The sequence below is a fragment of the Hesperophylax consimilis genome, chromosome 9 (genome assembly GCF_061612785.1).
Source record: "Hesperophylax consimilis isolate HC1 chromosome 9, BYU_Hcon_1.0, whole genome shotgun sequence".
Classification (NCBI taxonomy): domain Eukaryota; kingdom Metazoa; phylum Arthropoda; class Insecta; order Trichoptera; family Limnephilidae; genus Hesperophylax; species Hesperophylax consimilis.
The window spans coordinates 29,229,922-29,248,231 of NC_142844.1; the positions used below are offsets into that span (position 1 = coordinate 29,229,922).

Consider the following 18,310-nt stretch of genomic DNA (forward strand, 5'->3'; position numbering starts at 1 on the left):
CCAGGGTTGTCATTGGGTATGTGGCTATGTCTTCTGGTTATGCTGTGTGTCTCCCCAGGTAACTGAGCCTAGTTCCCACCAGGGCAGGACATTGGCACCATAGGTGAATTGGAGTCTCTTCATCCTCTTCACATTCCTGCATCTATTGGTGTTTTCCACTACCAATATCTGCATGTGTCTCCTGAGATGGCAGTGTCCTGTTAGAAGTCCTACCAATTCCCTCAGCGAGTTTCTGTCCATATTGAGTAGTTTCTTGGTTCGTCTAGGGCCTGGTCCTTTTATGAGTGGTTCAATCATAAATACAACGAAATAAATATGAGTTGTAGATCGTTCGTCGCCGTCAAGGAACTACATGAGAATGATGTCAAATTGAATTTTTTTCCAAACTAATTGCTCGTCTTCTCTGCAAAAATTTTTCTTACATATTCCGATAAATTATAGTTACATAAACGTGGATATTTTCCCACCTCCAAAACAAATTTAACATTCAAATCATGCTGACACCATTTCTGTCAAACGTGTGGTAAACGCGTATGCAACTAGTGTAGAGTGCTACCAGCCCTCTCAGTAGCGTATAACTGACGTCAAACCCTTTGTAGACGCGTCGCATTGTGTACGAACACTAGCAAAATAGTATGGTGGATACTCACGAGTGACAAGTTTACTACGGACACAAACCTCTAGTCGCTTTTATCTCTGTGTACAAATGGCCAAGAGTTGCAAATCCATGCCTCAACTATCAAGCACATATTTACTAACACAATTCTGTACCTCAATCAAAATTAGAAGTGGTCAAATACAAACAAATATAAAAAAATATTTATTATCTACAGAAATTTCATCTCTTATCAAAAACTTTGAAAGTTGAAAAATCCTTATATTTAAATCCTTATATCCCTAAAAAAGGATAAAACTTTCAAAAAGTGGTAAAATACATTTTGACCAATGATAGTGCAAGAATTGGACACCTGATTCATCTGTGATGCCGCCATCTGTGTTTCATAATAAAAATTACTACATCATTAATCCCGAAACACATTTATTTATTTTACTTTTTCTGAGATGGATTTGACCACTTTTGATTCTAAGGTAAAGATTGACGCCGTGCGTGCAAAAGTCAACATCCCACAAACACAAGTTTTGAGATATCTAAATTTGAATGTTAGAGAAATAATCTTATTTAATTTGTTCTATAAAACTTTGAAATTTTCGTTACATAAATTTTTAAACCGTATTTAATGTTTACATAAGATATTTTAGCTTACAAATTTGCAGAATGTCAAAAGTGTGTGATCTGGTTTGGTGACTTTTTTCTGAACAGTGACAAGATATTGAAAACATTAAAACAGTAAAGGTATAATCACCGTTCCGATAGTGAACCAAAATGAAAAGTATTAAACCCAGTACTTTAGCAAACTAGCCATTGTGTTAACTGAATATGTCAAGGTAAGGTTGCGTAACCAATATCGTTCCTTATTTACCACACAATGTTTAGCAAGCATTACAAATTATAATGTAAAGTGTGAAAGTAATCTATCGTTGAACACAATTTGATTAAAAATGCTGTTTTGCGGAGGCGGGCGGCTTCCTTTGTTTGTGTTGACGATGTAGGTGACCCGTTCCTTGATTTCGTTGCGCGGGATATCTCCCCGAAGGCTCAGAAGCCGGATAAGGTGGTCCTCGGTTATATCAGGGCACTTGTCGTGCAGTTTGTGCAGATCTAAAGACAACATGTCCGTGTCTTCACATTTCAAAACCTAAGAGAGAAAGAAAATGACATACATATTATGATTATCCTTCTATTAACCACATTCCTCCTACAAATGTTAAGTATTTTAAATAATGGGCATATACGATACTCATTGATAGTTTTTTAAAACACATAAATAATGGCATGTAATGCATCAATAATGTCCATAATATGATGTGGATAGACTTGAATTTAGGTTAAAAACTCAATTTTTTTGCCAAAATTGAAGTCACTTTGCTTTCACATTTTTTAAGAGTTTCATGTACCCTAGCTCAACGGGGTTGTAAGAGGTTTGAATAACTAGAATGACGAATAATTCAGAACTACCGGAAACAAATTATTTAGTGCTATATAAAAATACTGACTCAATATCTTGTATGAAATATAAATTAATAATTAATCAGCATTACATATAATTTATATACATTTTGACAGTGAATGAATAAATTGCAATATCAATAGATCGAAAGTCAGGTAATTTGGACTTTCCTCATAATTCAAAACTAACTAAGTTAAAATAAATAGAAAGGAAATACCTCAGCCAACATATTGATGATTTCGAAAGGCCACTCCATGTTGCTAACTTCCGGTGCAATCCTTAAGAAAAAGGCCTTAATCTGGCCGTTCTCTTTCAATATCTTTGTAACGGCAGTCTGGTTTTCTTCCACGGTTTTGAATGTCAACCGCCGTGACAACATCGCTGTGATGTATTTTTTGCAGACGAGATTTTGAGCTTCGGTGATGACATATTCAAAGTTTTTAGACGTGAGGTGATTGTAGTCTTGAAAGTAGTCTTCTAGTGTTACGGTGATGGTGTCTACTGGTATGGAAGACTGCATCCACTTTATGGTGAATAAGTCGTCAAAGTGAGTATCCAGATCTAAGAAAGCCTCCTCTAATAAATATTTGACAGCTTCCTTGCGCAGATCCTAGAAGAATAACAAATCAAATTATCTCTACAGACACATAAGAGTAAATTGGAAAGTAAGAGTGATGTGTAATATTGCGCATTAAGGGGAAATAAGTTTTGTGGGGTTGACAAACAATCTGTATTATGTAAACTTCAAAATGTGGTTATTTCCCCAGCATAGTTCCCCAAAACAAGAACAATTTTTTTAAATGAATACAGAAATTATAATACAAATGGGATGCCTCCTGTTTTATGTTATGTTTTAGTTTTAATATTCGTGTTTTGTCCTGTCCTACTGTTATTGTTATTCTAAGTTTTGTCATCACTTTGTATAAACAGTGTATTTAGTGTTATAATATTAGATCTGTATTGGGTAAGGCACACTGTAGGAATAATTTTAAGAACTATTAACACTGAATTACCATTTTTTTAAAGTTTGTTATACGAGTAGTTAAGCGCACTTGAAGTGAAATGACACTAAACTGCGCTATATAAATTCCATGTTATTATTATTATGGAGATGGGGGAAAGGGAAGGTTGGAAAGGCTGGTCACTAAACACGGCTAAAAGTACATAAATATTTCAAGCAATTTTTGGATTCTGAATGGTAGTTTCCCGCCAGAAGTAAATAGAACTCTCGGTGTAAGAACAATAAAATAATTATAATTTCGGTGGTGTATCTCTGTGTCTATGTGTAACTCGGGTTCAATGAACTCTATAACTGAGATTTTCTACTAAGCGATAAAGCAGGTGCCTTCATTAATTAATTTTAAATGTTTATTATTTTGTACAAATTTTTGACAGAAGTCGTAGTTTTTCAAGTTTGAGGCAATTATTTTTTCAACAAATACTTTCAGCTATTATAATATCCTATAATTTTGAACAGGTCTGCGCTAGTTAGGTATATAATAATGATACCTCGAATGTGTTGAGCAGCGCCTCCACCTTGGCTTCGGCTCCGGCATCGTGCTCTCCTCGGGACCAGTACCTCCGCTCCGTCTGTCGGGCCAGCTCCTGCATCTGGCGGCAGTTGTTCACCACCGTGATGATGTGTTGGGTAAAGTAGGGCAGCAGGCTGCGGTCCTTAAAGTGCTTGTTCTGGAAGTTACAATTAACCATTAACTAACCATCACTATGTTATTCAGCATGGTTAGGCAAAGAAGATAGACAGCCACACAACTTTGTGTCGATACTGAATAATAATTCATTATACATACTGACTCAGCACACATTCCTTGCTTTATTCACTATCGTCTTACAAATACATAATATTCTGTTATTCTTAATTCTACTCTTGACATGACCCAACTTATGTATTTGATTCACTTGATCGTGCCATGTCTTCTTCGGGAATCCCCAACTTCTACTTTTAAGCCCCCCCGCATTCCGAATTTCAACAAATTAATAAGATATTGGTCTTGGTCACTTTAATTTTTAAGTTCCTAAAAAAAATATATTATTTTTTAAGATACATAATATCTATACATTTGTGGAGCTGAAATGGTAATTATATGAAATACCCTAATAAAGTTTTCTCCGAAAATTATTAAATACAGTTTTATTCTGTTATTTAATATGTTAGAGATAAAAAAATTCACAGTATATTTTTAAAAACAAATTAGAAATTTGTCAAGAGATTTTTGCTGCATTTAAAATGAGTCGTGTTTTATTAAATATTTTCACAATTTTTGCTCAATCATTATAGTTTTTTAATATTAGCGTGCTACCTCTATCATTCCTATTTACATATCTCTCTTTCAAACCATCTCCTTCTTCTTTTTAAAGGCTTACTACGGAGCCCTAACCTTAGATATTATGTAAGTACATACTTCCTAAAAAGCAGAAAAATTAAGCAAGAACCATTTTCAGTCTTGAAGTTGATATCAACAAGTCTCAATGAAAATATGAAAAAAATATAGACACAGAAATTAAAAGGTCGCAACCAGTCCCGATATCTGTTTCATGTTTTCGTTGTTGGTATTATCTTCTTCAATTATTACATATTACAATGAGGTTTAGAAGCTAATTGAATAATCATTTTATGTTCTAGATTATTTTAGTTTTTTTCTTTTGTTGTGATTGAAAACGTGTTGTTTCACAGAATTTGAACAATTCATCAAATTTCAAAGATAATTTTTCAGTTCAATTCAAGTTCTGTAAAGCAACCGGCCCATAATGATATAATAACGGAACTTGAAAATTAACGTTGAAATTTTGATGAATTGTTCAAATTCCGTCTTTGAAATACTCAGTAAGCAATAATCAATCTTTCAATGTTTTTGGACAATAATGATTGCCTGTTGTTGAAGAACATTATTTTGTTTGCCAAAATCGACGGCACCACATCAACTTATGTTACTTGACACTATTTGACCATGCGCATACCTATTAGCAAACGGCTCTTAGGAAAATTATTGGTTCTTTTGCTCTGTTGGTAAAGATCAACAATAATAGAGAAAATAATAAAAAGAACTTACCTTAAATTCAATAATAGCCGCCCGATACATTTGGCCATATCTTGTAACTTGATCGATACTCATCAGCAAAGCTTTACAAGTCAGTTGCTTGCTTATTGTTGTAGTCACCTAAAATCAAATTAAAACAGACCTTTTAAATGATTTACTTATTATCTAATGATGTAAAGGGTGGTTCGAAAAAGATTTAAGAATAAAGATTATTACTAATATTTTTTTAACTTTTAGTTCCAAATTTAAACACCAGGGTTCAACCACACAGCAACAACTTAGTTCAAACCATAGATAAAGTAAACAATAGTAAGCCAAGGACAATGTACATACCTGTAGGTTCTGGTCTATCATCTGAAACACGATGATGGGGGCGTGAGTGTGGAAGGCAGAGGTGTGGGGTTCCTGCTCGGGGGGGCCCCCGGCCACCCACTCCGTCTGCTCAGAAACTAGAGTCTTCTCCATCCACTCCATACAGTTTTTCTCCATACGCTGCATACGGAAAGAATATCAATAATTAGTACAATCTTATACTCATAGAGGGAGGGAACAGGGGCCGGGGTCTGTTTATAGGGTTCCAACAGGGAAATTAGTATTCCTCTAGGAACATATTGCACTGTATATCAAGCTGAGATGGAGGCCATCTTAGCTTGTGCACAGGAGAACATAGATATCGGGTACAGGAATAAGAACATAGGCATATGCTCGATAGCTAGGCAGCCCTAATGGCATTGGAAAGTAACCGAGGCGACTCCAGAGTGGTGATGGAACCTAATTCATTGAAGCTAATTAATTACTGACCATACGAAGTTGCAAATTGCTAAGGTTACGTGTTTATTAATGAAAATTATAAATAATGTTTAGCAATATCAAAGTTTAATTTTAGTTGAATTGATGAGATACATACAAATTCATTGGCATATTAATTAAAAATTAGTCAAAAATATTTTTTTTTAAGTGACCTTCTGCTTCTGGACCCCTAGAGCCGCCTCTGCATATTTGATATTTCATTGTTGCACTTGCAAGACCGGCTATGTGAGTTTGATATTTCATTGTTGCACTTGCAAGACCAGCTAGTGAGTTTGATATTTCATTGTTGCACTTGCAAGACCGGCTATGTGAGTTTGATATTTCATTGTTGCACTTGCAAGACCGGCTATGTGAGTTTGATATTTCATTGTTGCACTTGCAAGACTGGCTATGTGAGTTTGATATTTCATTGTTGCACTTGCAAGACCGGCTATGTGAGTTTGATATTTCATTGCTGCACTTGCAAGACCGGCTATGTGAGTTTGATATTTCATTGTTGCACTTGCAAGACCGGCTATGTGAGTTTGATATTTCATTGTTGCACTTGCAAGACCGGCTATGTGAGTTTGATATTTCATTGTTGCACTTGCAAGACCGGCTATGTGAGTTTGATATTTCATTGTTGCACTTGCAAGACTGGCTATGTGAGTTTGATATTTCATTGTTGCACTTGCAAGACCGGCTATGTGAGTTTGATATTTCATTGTTGCACTTGCAAGACCGGCTATGTGAGTTTGATATTTCATTGTTGCACTTGCAAGACCGGCTATGTGAGTTTGATATTTCATTGTTGCACTTGCAAGAGGGCTATGTGAGTTTGATATTTCATTGTTGCACTTGCAAGACCGGCTATGTGAGTTTGATATTTCATTGCTGCACTTGCAAGACCGGCTATGTGAGTTTGATATTTCATTGCTGCACTTGCAAGACCGGCTATGTGAGTTTGATATTTCATTGTTGCACTTGCAAGACCGGCTATGTGAGTTTGATATTTCATTGTTGCACTTGCAAGACCGGCTATGTGAGTTTGATATTTCATTGTTGCACTTGCAAGACCGGCTATGTGAGTTTGATATTTCATTGTTGCACTTGCAAGACCGGCTATGTGAGTTTGATATTTCATTGTTGCACTTGCAAGACCGGCTATGTGAGTTTGATATTTCATTGCTGCACTTGCAAGACCGGCTATGTGAGTTTGATATTTCATTGCTGCACTTGCAAGACCGGCTATGTGAGTTTGATATTTCATTGTTGCACTTGCAAGACCGGCTATGTGAGTTTTGCCTAATTTTACAGGAGAAGCAAATAACTTCCCAGCTTTGTATTCAGATGCCTCAACAAACAACTTTTGAGTGAGTTTTGTTCAATAACGGTTAAACTATGCACAAAGCCGAAAACTGGCCCAAATCCGTGATTTTTGTAAAATTTTTGGTGTAAAAAAAATTTTGCTGAAATCTGGCACATATCTCTTTTTTGCAAGCGTAATGACAATTTTCATTTTGCAAATGCCTCAAATAGTGTCAACAGATGGCAGTAATTATTTTTTAAATTATAAATCGCACAACAATGTTGCTTCTATTAATAATAAAATAATGTTAATATTTTTAAAATAAAATTGAGATAATGAAAAAAATGCAAGTAAGTCCAAATAAATACCACGATATGACATTTCCAATAAAAATCTTCAACTCGTTTTTGTGTTAGGATTGTATGTGAAAAGATCTACCGACATCTGTTTATCCTCCTTCATATAATCCGGGCCTCTTCAAGACCCGCATTAATAAATCCCTTCTCACAGCCCTTACCTTAACCCGCCTCACAACGCTGCCGGTGGAGACATAGTTCCCTCTGTTTACACTGTACAGACGGGGGCGCTCTTGTGGGTGTCACATAAAAAATTTAAAAATCTTGAACCCGAATCGGAACGCACAAACAAATTTACAGAGAGAAGAAATGCAAAACAGAAAATAACAGACAAAATGAATCACCTGAAGGTACTGATCCTGCATCTCGTTTAAAGTTTTATCACTGAGTAGAGGCTGAAAACCAGACAGGTCAATGTTCAACTCGGAATTCTGCATCAAATCAGGGCCAGGATATGTATTTAATATCCATGATAGTAATGACACATATTCATTACCTTCAATTCCACTGGACACCAGCTCTTGTAACTATAAAAAAATACAATACAAATATTATTCGTCTTGTCATCTGGTCAATATTTTCTGCTATAATGATTACTAGGGAGTCTAAATGTGATGGTTTCCTGTTGCTTTCCATATTGCAGTCCCACTGACATACCGAGGAACTGGCAGATGAAGAACCAAAGGAATAAGGCGAGTGTGTGGTATTACATACTAGGGAGTCTAATGTGATGGTTTCCTGTTGCTTTCCATATTGCAGTCCCACTGACATACCGAGGAACTGGCAGATGAAGAACCAAAGGAATAAGGCGAGTGTGTGGTATTACATACTAGGGAGTCTAATGTGATGGTTTCCTGTTGCTTTCCATATTGCAGTCCCACTGACATACCGAGGAACTGGCAGATGAAGAACCAAAGGAATAAGGCGAGTGTGTGGTATTACATACTAGGGAGTCTAATGTGATGGTTTCCTGTTGCTTTCCATATTGCAGTCCCACTGACATACCGAGGAACTGGCAGATGAAGAACCAAAGGAATAAGGCGAGTGTGTGGTATTACATACTAGGGAGTCTAATGTGATGGTTTCCTGTTGCTTTCCATATTGCAGTCCCACTGACATACCGAGGAACTGGCAGATGAAGAACCAAAGGAATAAGGCGAGTGTGTGGTATTACATACTAGGGAGTCTAATGTGATGGTTTCCTGTTGCTTTTCATATTGCAGTCCCACTGACATACCGAGGAACTGGCAGATGAAGAACCAAAGGAATAAGGCGAGTGTGTGGTATTACATACTAGGGAGTCTAATGTGATGGTTTCCTGTTGCTTTTCATATTGCAGTCCCACTGACATACCGAGGAACTGGCAGATGAAGAACCAAAGGAATAAGGCGAGTGTGTGGTATTACATACTAGGGAGTCTAATGTGATGGTTTCCTGTTGCTTTTCATATTGCAGTCCCACTGACATACCGAGGAACTGGCAGATGAAGAACCAAAGGAATAAGGCGAGTGTGTGGTATTACATACTAGGGAGTCTAATGTGATGGTTTCCTGTTGCTTTTCATATTGCAGTCCCACTGACATACCGAGGAACTGGCAGATGAAGAACCAAAGGAATAAGGCGAGTGTGTGATATTACATACTAGGGAGTCTAATGTGATGGTTTCCTGTTGCTTTTCATATTGCAGTCCTACTGACATACCAAGGAACTGGCAGATGAAGAACCAAAGGAATAAGGCGAATGTGTAGTATAACTATCTGATCTGATCAAAACGATGTTTTTGTAAATTGAACTGTGATACCAAATATTGTGTTCTTTTATTTATCAAAATTTTACGTATACACATGTCAGGGAACTCGTGGTGCTCATATTTGGATGTTTTAGTTCGTGGTATAACTTTTTTGATTTGAGCTTTCGTTTTCGAGTAAATCGAGTTCAAAGATGGAATTTTTTAGGTCAATTTTGGTCAAGGGGGTTATTATCAGCTGTTTAATGTATTATTGAATCGTAGATCATTCTCAAAAAAAGATTTAACCTTTTAATTGCCGAAAAAAAGGAAAAAGTGGTTTTGGGTTCTCTTTATGGTGTATCTAGATTAACCAGTTTCCCGCTTGTACTACAAGTTTCCGGACACCGTGTATGGCATAAGTAGTTTCCCCAAAATAACTACTTATATTCAGAGGAATGATTTTTATCAACTTATTTTGTATTAAGAAATGTTAAATAAAGAAACCAAAAGATATTTTTAGGTTTTATTATATTTTCAGAAAGCTAGAAAGTGTGTTCTTCAGAATGAAAATAAAATAATCCAATGGTTTCCTCTTAATAAATATAGTAATATAACATATAGATACATTTGGTGACACAATGGTGACAAACTTTTTCAGAAATAAAATAAATATGTCATATTTGACTAGTCAGTGGCTGAGTTGGCATCGCGTCTGGGTCCCACCCAGGCGCAGTGTGTTTCCTCGGCTGGCTAAGTCCTTCATCACGACACAAGCAACATTTTCCGCTTACTGTGGTGGTAGTAGGAGATTTTCAAATATTGACAGGTTATTCGTAACCTGGGAATGATTGTCTTTCTTTAAAAAATTCTTTTTTAAGATTCAAAATACCATGATATTGTTTCAAGTGTGGTTGAGATGCTAGAATATCCGCTAGAGGTTATTTAAAGCTTTTAAATATCAAAATTGTTTCTCGCACACAAATAATTCAATGGCCTGTCTGGGGCCTAGGAGTTGAAAGGTATTACGTAAATTGGCAACATCAGTTGTCTTTCAAATCAGCATAGATAGAAAATTTTAGGATTACCTGTTTAGTGGTTCATAGCTAATTTAAAAAATAAAAAATGAATATTGAACTTACACTGGTAGAGAGGCATGTATGGTACATCCGCACATACTGATTGACAATATCGTAATGAGGGGGAAAGCAAGGCACGCACAGAGTCTTAACAACTCTCAAATCTTCCAGGATGAGTTGGCGCGTGAGCTCCAGGTATCTCACGAGCCACATCTTGTTGTCTTCTCTCTCATCGACTCGAGTCCCTTCGATGCGAGTCGCCACCGATAGCTCTAACACTTCAAATGCCTTCTTACGCCAGTTTTTGGGCCTTCCCGGTGGCATAAAACCACTCTGTTTGTCTTGCTGGAAAAACAAAATACTGTCAAAGGACATATCGAGCCAAAGATCGCAACCGACAGTTTTGCTCAAATAGCATTTTTTATCGTAAGCGTCCTAAACAGCAAGATAAACTGCCTTAATTATTGTATGTTACCTATTTTTCAATAAGATAAAAGCGTGTTGAAATTTGGGTTTAGCCAGGTAATAAACATGAAACGTAAATAAAAATACGAAATTTATTCAGTTTGTTTGAATAAATTAAATTTTCTGTCCTTCTCATTAGTGACAATGTTTTCAACCATTTATACATAATAATAATGAATGCCAATTAAATCAATATTTTATGGAAGTAATGTAATCTATAAAAGAAGGTATTTTCACTGTTTTCTTATTCACTAAAAAAGTTACAATAATTTAAGCTATTTTATTTTATTTTAAGATGATGAATAAATTTTCTGTTGTTTTAAAATGTGGCATTTTTGATTTGCTGCCAAAAAGACATATACGTTTTTGTTCATGAATTTGGCGACGTTGACGTCACACAACCAGCGACGGTGTCAGCCGTCATACCAAACATTGGCGGTTTTTGTAGGCAGTTGGAAACTTTATATCTTCCGAACATTTTTAATGTTTTTTGTAGTTTGTGAAATACCCCATTAGAATAATTCATAAAGTTGAAACAAAATCATGTGAAAAAATTTGTTGAAAACGTTGTGAATACATGGACATTAATTTCAAAGACTTGTCCCCTTTATTGAAATATTTACAAAATGCCTCTCGCTACAACTGTTCATAATTGCTAATAATTTTGACACTGGTTATTTCTATATTACCTGAATTGCAAGAAGGTCCCTCTTTTCTTCTCTTTCAATCAGTCTTAATGCCGTGACTATAACGGTAGGTTCCTTTCTCACGGTGTTGAGGGTTCTACCGAGTATAAGCCTGATCTGCTTGTCCAGCAAGTTGGACAAGGTTTCCACGTCTTCGAAGTATGCCTTCAGCATTATCTTATCGTGGTTGGACTGGTTTGGCAGCTTGTGGAGCTCATACAACAAATCGTCTCGAGAGTTCTCCAAGTCTGTCAGGCACTGGAGAAAAGCGAAAAAAAATGTTTGTAAAGAAAAAAGGCAATTAAAGCTATCATAAATAGAATAGTTAAAAAGTAGTCATTCAGGCTAGTCAATTTGATAACGGTTCTACAATAAAATTGAGAAAAATATTTTGTTGAATAAGAACACATAGATGCTATTAAATAATAATACTTGGATGACTTGTATAGAGCCGTTTTTGTGCAAATGTCAATAAAGAACCAAATAAAATGAACATAGTATTACTAATTTGTATGTAAACTTGTATTTAAATGAGCACCACTTTGCTTATCCACAGAGCACCAAAACATTTACCAAAAAAAGCCTTGTGCACTGGAGTTTTTTGTATGATTGGTTTGGATTTTTTTCTAATATTGATATGAAAACAGATAAAATACTAACCCTTGATTGGAGCCAATGAATTTACCAATATTTCTTAGTAGGTTTTATAAAAAAAAAAAAAATTCACAAACGCATGAAATTTGTATGCTAACAAACAAACAAACAGAAATTGTTCAAACTTGTACTTATTACAGGAAATTTGCGAGCACGTTTTAACAGTTCATAATAGAACTAGAAACAAGGTTAAAATGATGTGTATACATATTAACATTACACATGACTAATTTTACAAAATACTTGCCATAAACGTTTGTTTGTCTTTTTTCACATAGACATATCATTTTTCAATCGTAATTAAGCATACTTAAAATTATTCTACAATAATAAAAATTATATCGGTTTCTTTGTTATGAATCACTCTTACTGAATTAATGTTAAAAACCGCACAGATTATGATTTTAATGATAAACACGCCGCTCCGAAAACAGCAACCCACGACTTTGAAATAACTTTCAATAAGAAGCAAATTGATATAAAATATTTAGCTGAATTTACATAAAATTTATTTATTTATATATTTTTTTTATATTAACTCCACACAGGAGGCCCAGAAGAAAATAATTTCCCTCAGGGCCTATGTCATCTTTGGGGATACTGTGTGGAGGGTCTTTTTATGGAGAGGAAGGAGTGAACATGGTGAAGAGTCCCATGTTGTAGGAGGGAGGAAACACAGAGGCCGGCAGTTCGTTCCACAGCCGAGCTGTTGAACTTAAGAACGAATCGTAGAAGCGACCCGTTCTCATGTGACAAATGTCAACCGTGTATAAATGTTGGGCGCGCGTTTGGCGTGTATCCCGACTACGCACCGGTGCCGAAGGGATCAATGACGCTAGTTCCTCAGAGCATCTTCCATTGTAATACCGATAGAACAAGGACAGCATACCTACCTGACGCCTGTGCTCTAAAGATTGCAGTCCGTTTGTTAAGATTGGGGAATCTATCAAACGGACCGCCCGTTTCTGCACAGAGTCGAGGGTTTTTTTCAGGTATTTAGGGGCTCCGGACCAGAGATGGCTGCCATATTCGACAGTAGGGCGCACTTGCGATTTGTACAGGGTCAGCAGTTGTGTACTATTAAAGTATCTGCGGGCCCTGTACAGTACGCCCAGCTTCTGAGAGGCCAACTTTACTCTGGCTTCAATGGAGCCCCCGTACCTGAGCTGGTCACTTATAGTTACACCAAGCATATCAATGGAAGGCCTGTTCGGTAGATTGCTTCCGTTGAAGGAGACTAGATTATCATTTGGATCCCAACATCAACGGGATTATCGAATAAATCATCACACCGCCATGACAAAAAATAAATCTAACTGAGTTGACATTTCTACTGTTAGATAATTCCAATGGAAATGTATTACTGCCAACAGATGATCATCAGTGAAAACATTACCTCAGCTAACAGAAGGTTCAAATATATTCCAATTAATTTTAAAAAGTATGCGCCCACATTGTGGGTGCTGGTGTTCAAGTATAAAAGCTATCTACCCACTTTGTGGGCGCCTAATGCTCTAGTGGTTATGATATATTAAAATCACCTAAATAATATTCGGTTAAAAGTTATCAAAAAATAATTTCTGAGCAGAATTTGATATATCACTGAAATCTTGATAAGACACTAAAAAGAATCATTTTATACCAAAATTACATTATGTTCATTCCAGAATGCGGCAATACCTATTCCAAACAATTTAGTCATAAGATTCATATTTTCCCACCATTTGTTACTTGGAGATTATCATAAAAACATAATATTTTTCCCCCCACATCTGGGGAAATAAGGTCTAGTTCTTAGAATAAAATAATTTATCTAATGGGCTGGTATTTACGAACGCACATATATCTTTCAACAATGCTACGAATTTTAGAATTAAAATAATTTCACATTATAAATTTATGTTTATATGTTTGTTTGCATTGACAAATTTGCATTGCATACCCTTAACTACCTACCTACCTCCAGAGTTATTTGTCTATTTTTAAAATCTCCCAAAATTTATTACATATATGTCCCAACCGGAGCCCGGTTGATTGGATACAAGGATGCTTTTTCAAGTGAAACGCTAATGCATATTGATATTTCTGAACCGTAATAAATAAATATATATTTTATGTAAACATATTTCACTTGTTTATGTAATGTCCTCTAAATTTAAAATATTAGTTTAAGAAAAATATGTGATTCGCACGCCAGGCAATGCGTGTGAAATTTTTCTAGCAAGGTCAATGTCTTCATTGTATGTTTAGTTTAAATATGAGATATCCCCAGTATCTTGCGTAGTCTTGTAAGAACTGAAAGGTAGTCAAGTACCTACAGACGAAGGCAAATGAGAACCTTCTTCTGAACTCAGTGATTGTGGAGATCACGAGTAGTGTTGCTCGAATTGATAGGTAATTGAGTACCTACACATACTAAGGGAAATTAGACCCTTTTTCTTGTCTTATATTGAAATAAATGAATTAACAAAAAAAAGTGTTTTCTTGTGCTCCATTAGTGTTCGTACCACGACAGTAGAAACACAATCATTAGCATTATTTTAATAGGTTGGGTAAGGTAAATAATGTAATCCAAGCCAAAAATAATCTATCGTAAGCCAGTATACAGAAAATCACGTTACTTATATTTATGATATAATATGACAAAAAGCAATCATATCACGGAGCACATTAATTCGGCAGTCGGTAAAATAATAATATTAATTACCTGATGAGCATGCAATAATTTCCCCTCGCTGATCCACTGTTTAGTTTTCTCAACACTTTCAGGCACGGTGAAGATGTGCTTGAGACTGTCCATGGCCGTCACGTACTGGGAGTGGCGCATGTTCTCCTCACGCACGGCCTGCAGGGACCCGCACAGCGGAGCCACCGTGCTCAGGGATACCTCCAAGGAATTTAACCTAGAACATTACGTAATGAGTAAGCTAGAAACTGGTTGAACACTTCTGAAGAATTTAGTAAGAAACCATTATTCGTTGAATTCATTAACCTAGAAACTGTAACAGACGTATTGAAACTTTAGCACATCGATAATAATAATAATAATAACATGGAATTTATATAGCGCAGTTTAGTGTCATTTCACTTCAAGTGCGCTTAACTACTCGTATAACAAACTTTAAAAAAAAATGGTAATTCAGTATTAATGGTTCTTAAAATTATTCCTACAGTGTGCCTTACCCAATACAGATCTAATATTATAACACTAAATACACTGTTTATACAAAGTGATGACAAAACTTAGAATAACAATAACAGTAGGACAGGACAAAACACGAATTTATTTATTTATTTATTTATTTACGGACTACGAATATTAAAACTAAAACATAACATGAAACAGGAGGCAGTTTGTGCTCAGAAATGAGAATTTTCTGAGAGGGTCTAGAACGGAAAAATTGATAACTTATGATCGATAGGCTTAAGTGAAGACGATTTTATATCGATTTCCCGAGCTCAGTTCATAATTGCCAATAATTTTATCACTGGTTATTTCTATATTACCTGAATTGCAAGAAGGTCCCTCTTTTCTTCTCTTTCAATAAGTCTTAATGCCGTGACTATAACGGTTGGTTCCTTTCTCACAGTGTTGAGGGTTCTACCGATTTTATATCGATTTCCCGAGCTCAGTTGTGCTTATTAGGCGTGTCGATAGCCAAACCGATATTGACCAAAATATAAATAAGAAATCGCCTTACGACGGCTACACTGATGGGAATTGTCTATGGATCGACATTCCTCAACATCAAACGTCAAATTAATATATGTCAACGACTATGAATAAATTGACAATGTCGAAATGAAATACACTCACTTAAATATGCATGGGCAGTTCGCATGTATTTTTTACATTAAAAAGGGAGTTAATTGATCAATGAGGTCAAAAGACATAACTCGTGATATTCTGAACAGCTTTCTGAATTTCGTTTCTCCAAGCTCCAACAGATTCAATTGATTGTGAATACGTCTTTCAATTCTACGAGCTTCGTTAGTCTGCCTCCGTTCATCAATAAGCCAGTAAGTTTGCATAATGTACAACATTATGAGTTGTGTATATTAAAATTTAACCAAAGCTCAGTGACAGCCAAAACGCCCTGCTTAATTACAGCTTTTTGTATACCGACTGTTGTAATCAATTGATGGCCAGGCTGGCTTAAACAATCTAAAGCCTCCTAATAAACACAGATGATGAATTTAGTGGTAATTTTTTACTTAAGACTACCACACATAATATGCATAATTACCAAAATTAATATTTATTTTTAAGAAAACCAGACTAAGAACATAAAAACCTAACCTTTTTTTGCAAAATAGATTCCTAGTTTGGATAATTAAAAAAGATAAGAAAGTCCTAAAAATGTATTTTATTACTAGTTATAGGATAAAGTTGGCCGCCATAATAAAGCTGTACAATATTAACACGTTGAACGCCATGTAGGTCACCGGTGACCTCATAACTAAAATCGTCATTTTTCTCCCATAGCGTCATGACGGTCACCGGTGACCGCAGTTAATATTCTTGATTTTCATGGAAAATTTTGGTCAAAAAAAAAAAATACGTTTTGATGGTCGCCGATGCCATCTGAGTATTTTTTTTTTCAAATTTAAAATGGTAATGTTTCTTCATTTCCACAATGGCGTTCAGCGTGTTAATTTTGAATTGAAGGAAATAGCTATTAAATAACACGATTTTCCATAGTCGTAAATGCAAAAATTTGATGTTTATTGTCATTAAGTTGGATCAAACGTTTGATTTTTTTTAAATGCGTATTAAAAATGGTAGTCTTAAGTAGAAATTTACTGATTTCTTCAAAATCGTAGTGATATAGAGTTTTATCAACATATTATTTTTTAAATATAGATTCTTAAGCTATAATAATAACTATAAACATGTCAATAGATAGAATACATAACAATTACATAAAGTTGAGGTTTCTCATAACCTGCCTCACTAGGCTAGCCTGTGTTGAGGTGCAGTCATTTTAATAGTTAATTTAAATACTTGTGAGTTTACCTAAACTTATATTATAGTATAAACACTCAATATTTTTGTTGCATCAATAGTTGAGAATTTGGGTGAGTGCACTGGCAAAGGCCCTATTATTACTTTTTTATCCAAATTATAATGTTCTATATCACTGCAATATCAACAAGCTACTGAAACCGGCTAAAAACACAGTACCCGTTATCTATTTCTCGGTACGCCCCTCTTTCCAACAATTGGAACAAGAAGGCGTTACTAAAGTATACTGTACATTCATTTGGAATGGCTTACAACAAACATACCTTAAGCTGACATCTTGAATATCATCCAGACACTCCCGGAGGTGATTTAGTCCAACTCTTACACCATCCAATTGACTTTGCATCGCTGACTTTAGCTGTGCTTCCACTGATGCCTTTTTATGCGAAATTCTTCGCTTATATTGTTCAATCTAATAAATACAACGGTAACATTATATTCCAAGTAATCAAAACCCAATAATACTTAATTCTTTATAAAAACTAACACTATTGTATTGGTAGGTTAAAAAATTATTGATTGCCCAACACCATAACAAGACAGATTTTAAAGTTACCTTTTCTAGTTGTCCTGGCCTTTGCATCATGTTGACAACCATTTTTAAAGCAGCTTCTTGAGCTTCTTTCTCTATTTCATCCATGTTTGTCGATTATTTAGTTTTATTCCTACTTTTATAAAACATTAACTTAATTTGTGGGAGTTCGTAGTACAGTTTTGTTGAGAATTATGTCAAACTGACGTTTACGCTTTACGCCCGTTGTCCAGTCAGTCCAGTGCTGCCAGTAATAATAAATAATAATGTTTTTCTCTACCTTATAAAAAGTATGCACACAATATTGTTTGAAAAAATGTGCACATTTGAATTTCTGCATAATATACATAAATACAATCATTATTATTAATTTTAATATTTTATACGGGCTTTTACTAGCATATTTATGATATACATTATAACTTATTGAAACAGTAATAATGAAGTAAAATTTGCTATTGAAATTAAACTAACATTATTATATTATATTAATTAACCCAAAGGCAAATTAACCAGCGATACCAAAGAAAAATAATTTATTTATTAGTATTGTCGTTTTGAAC

General features: G+C 35.3%; 1 protein-coding gene across 1 annotated transcript; it reads right to left on the bottom strand.

Annotated features, from left to right (window-relative positions):
- Window positions 1–275: 275 nt before the first annotated feature.
- Sec6 (Exocyst complex component Sec6) lies at window positions 276–17,924 on the bottom strand. Its single transcript, XM_089635407.1, has 11 exons — window positions 17,772–17,924; window positions 17,479–17,627; window positions 14,897–15,092; window positions 11,539–11,793; window positions 10,448–10,729; window positions 7,924–8,106; window positions 5,459–5,617; window positions 5,138–5,245; window positions 3,579–3,758; window positions 2,287–2,679; window positions 276–1,757 (listed from the first exon to the last, which is right to left on the bottom strand). The coding sequence occupies exons 1-11, from the start codon at window positions 17,853–17,855 to the stop codon at window positions 1,509–1,511; spliced, it is 2,238 nt and encodes a 745-aa protein (XP_089491533.1). The 5' UTR covers window positions 17,856–17,924; the 3' UTR covers window positions 276–1,508.
- Between the last annotated feature and the right edge of the window lie 386 nt (window positions 17,925–18,310).

What these genes read in the sequence shown, in the direction of transcription:
- Sec6 (XM_089635407.1), bottom strand. Translation starts at nt 17,855, where the DNA reads ATGGATGAAATAGAGAAAGAAGCTCAAGAAGCTGCTTTAAAAATGGTT. An exon ending in GGGACCTTCTTGCAATTCAG is followed by an intron (nt 10,730 to 11,538) that starts GTAATATAGAAA and finishes TTGTTTTTCCAG; the next exon opens with CAAGACAAACAGAGTGGTTT. An exon ending in TCATCAATATGTTGGCTGAG is followed by an intron (nt 1,758 to 2,286) that starts GTATTTCCTTTC and finishes TTTCTCTCTTAG; the next exon opens with GTTTTGAAATGTGAAGACAC.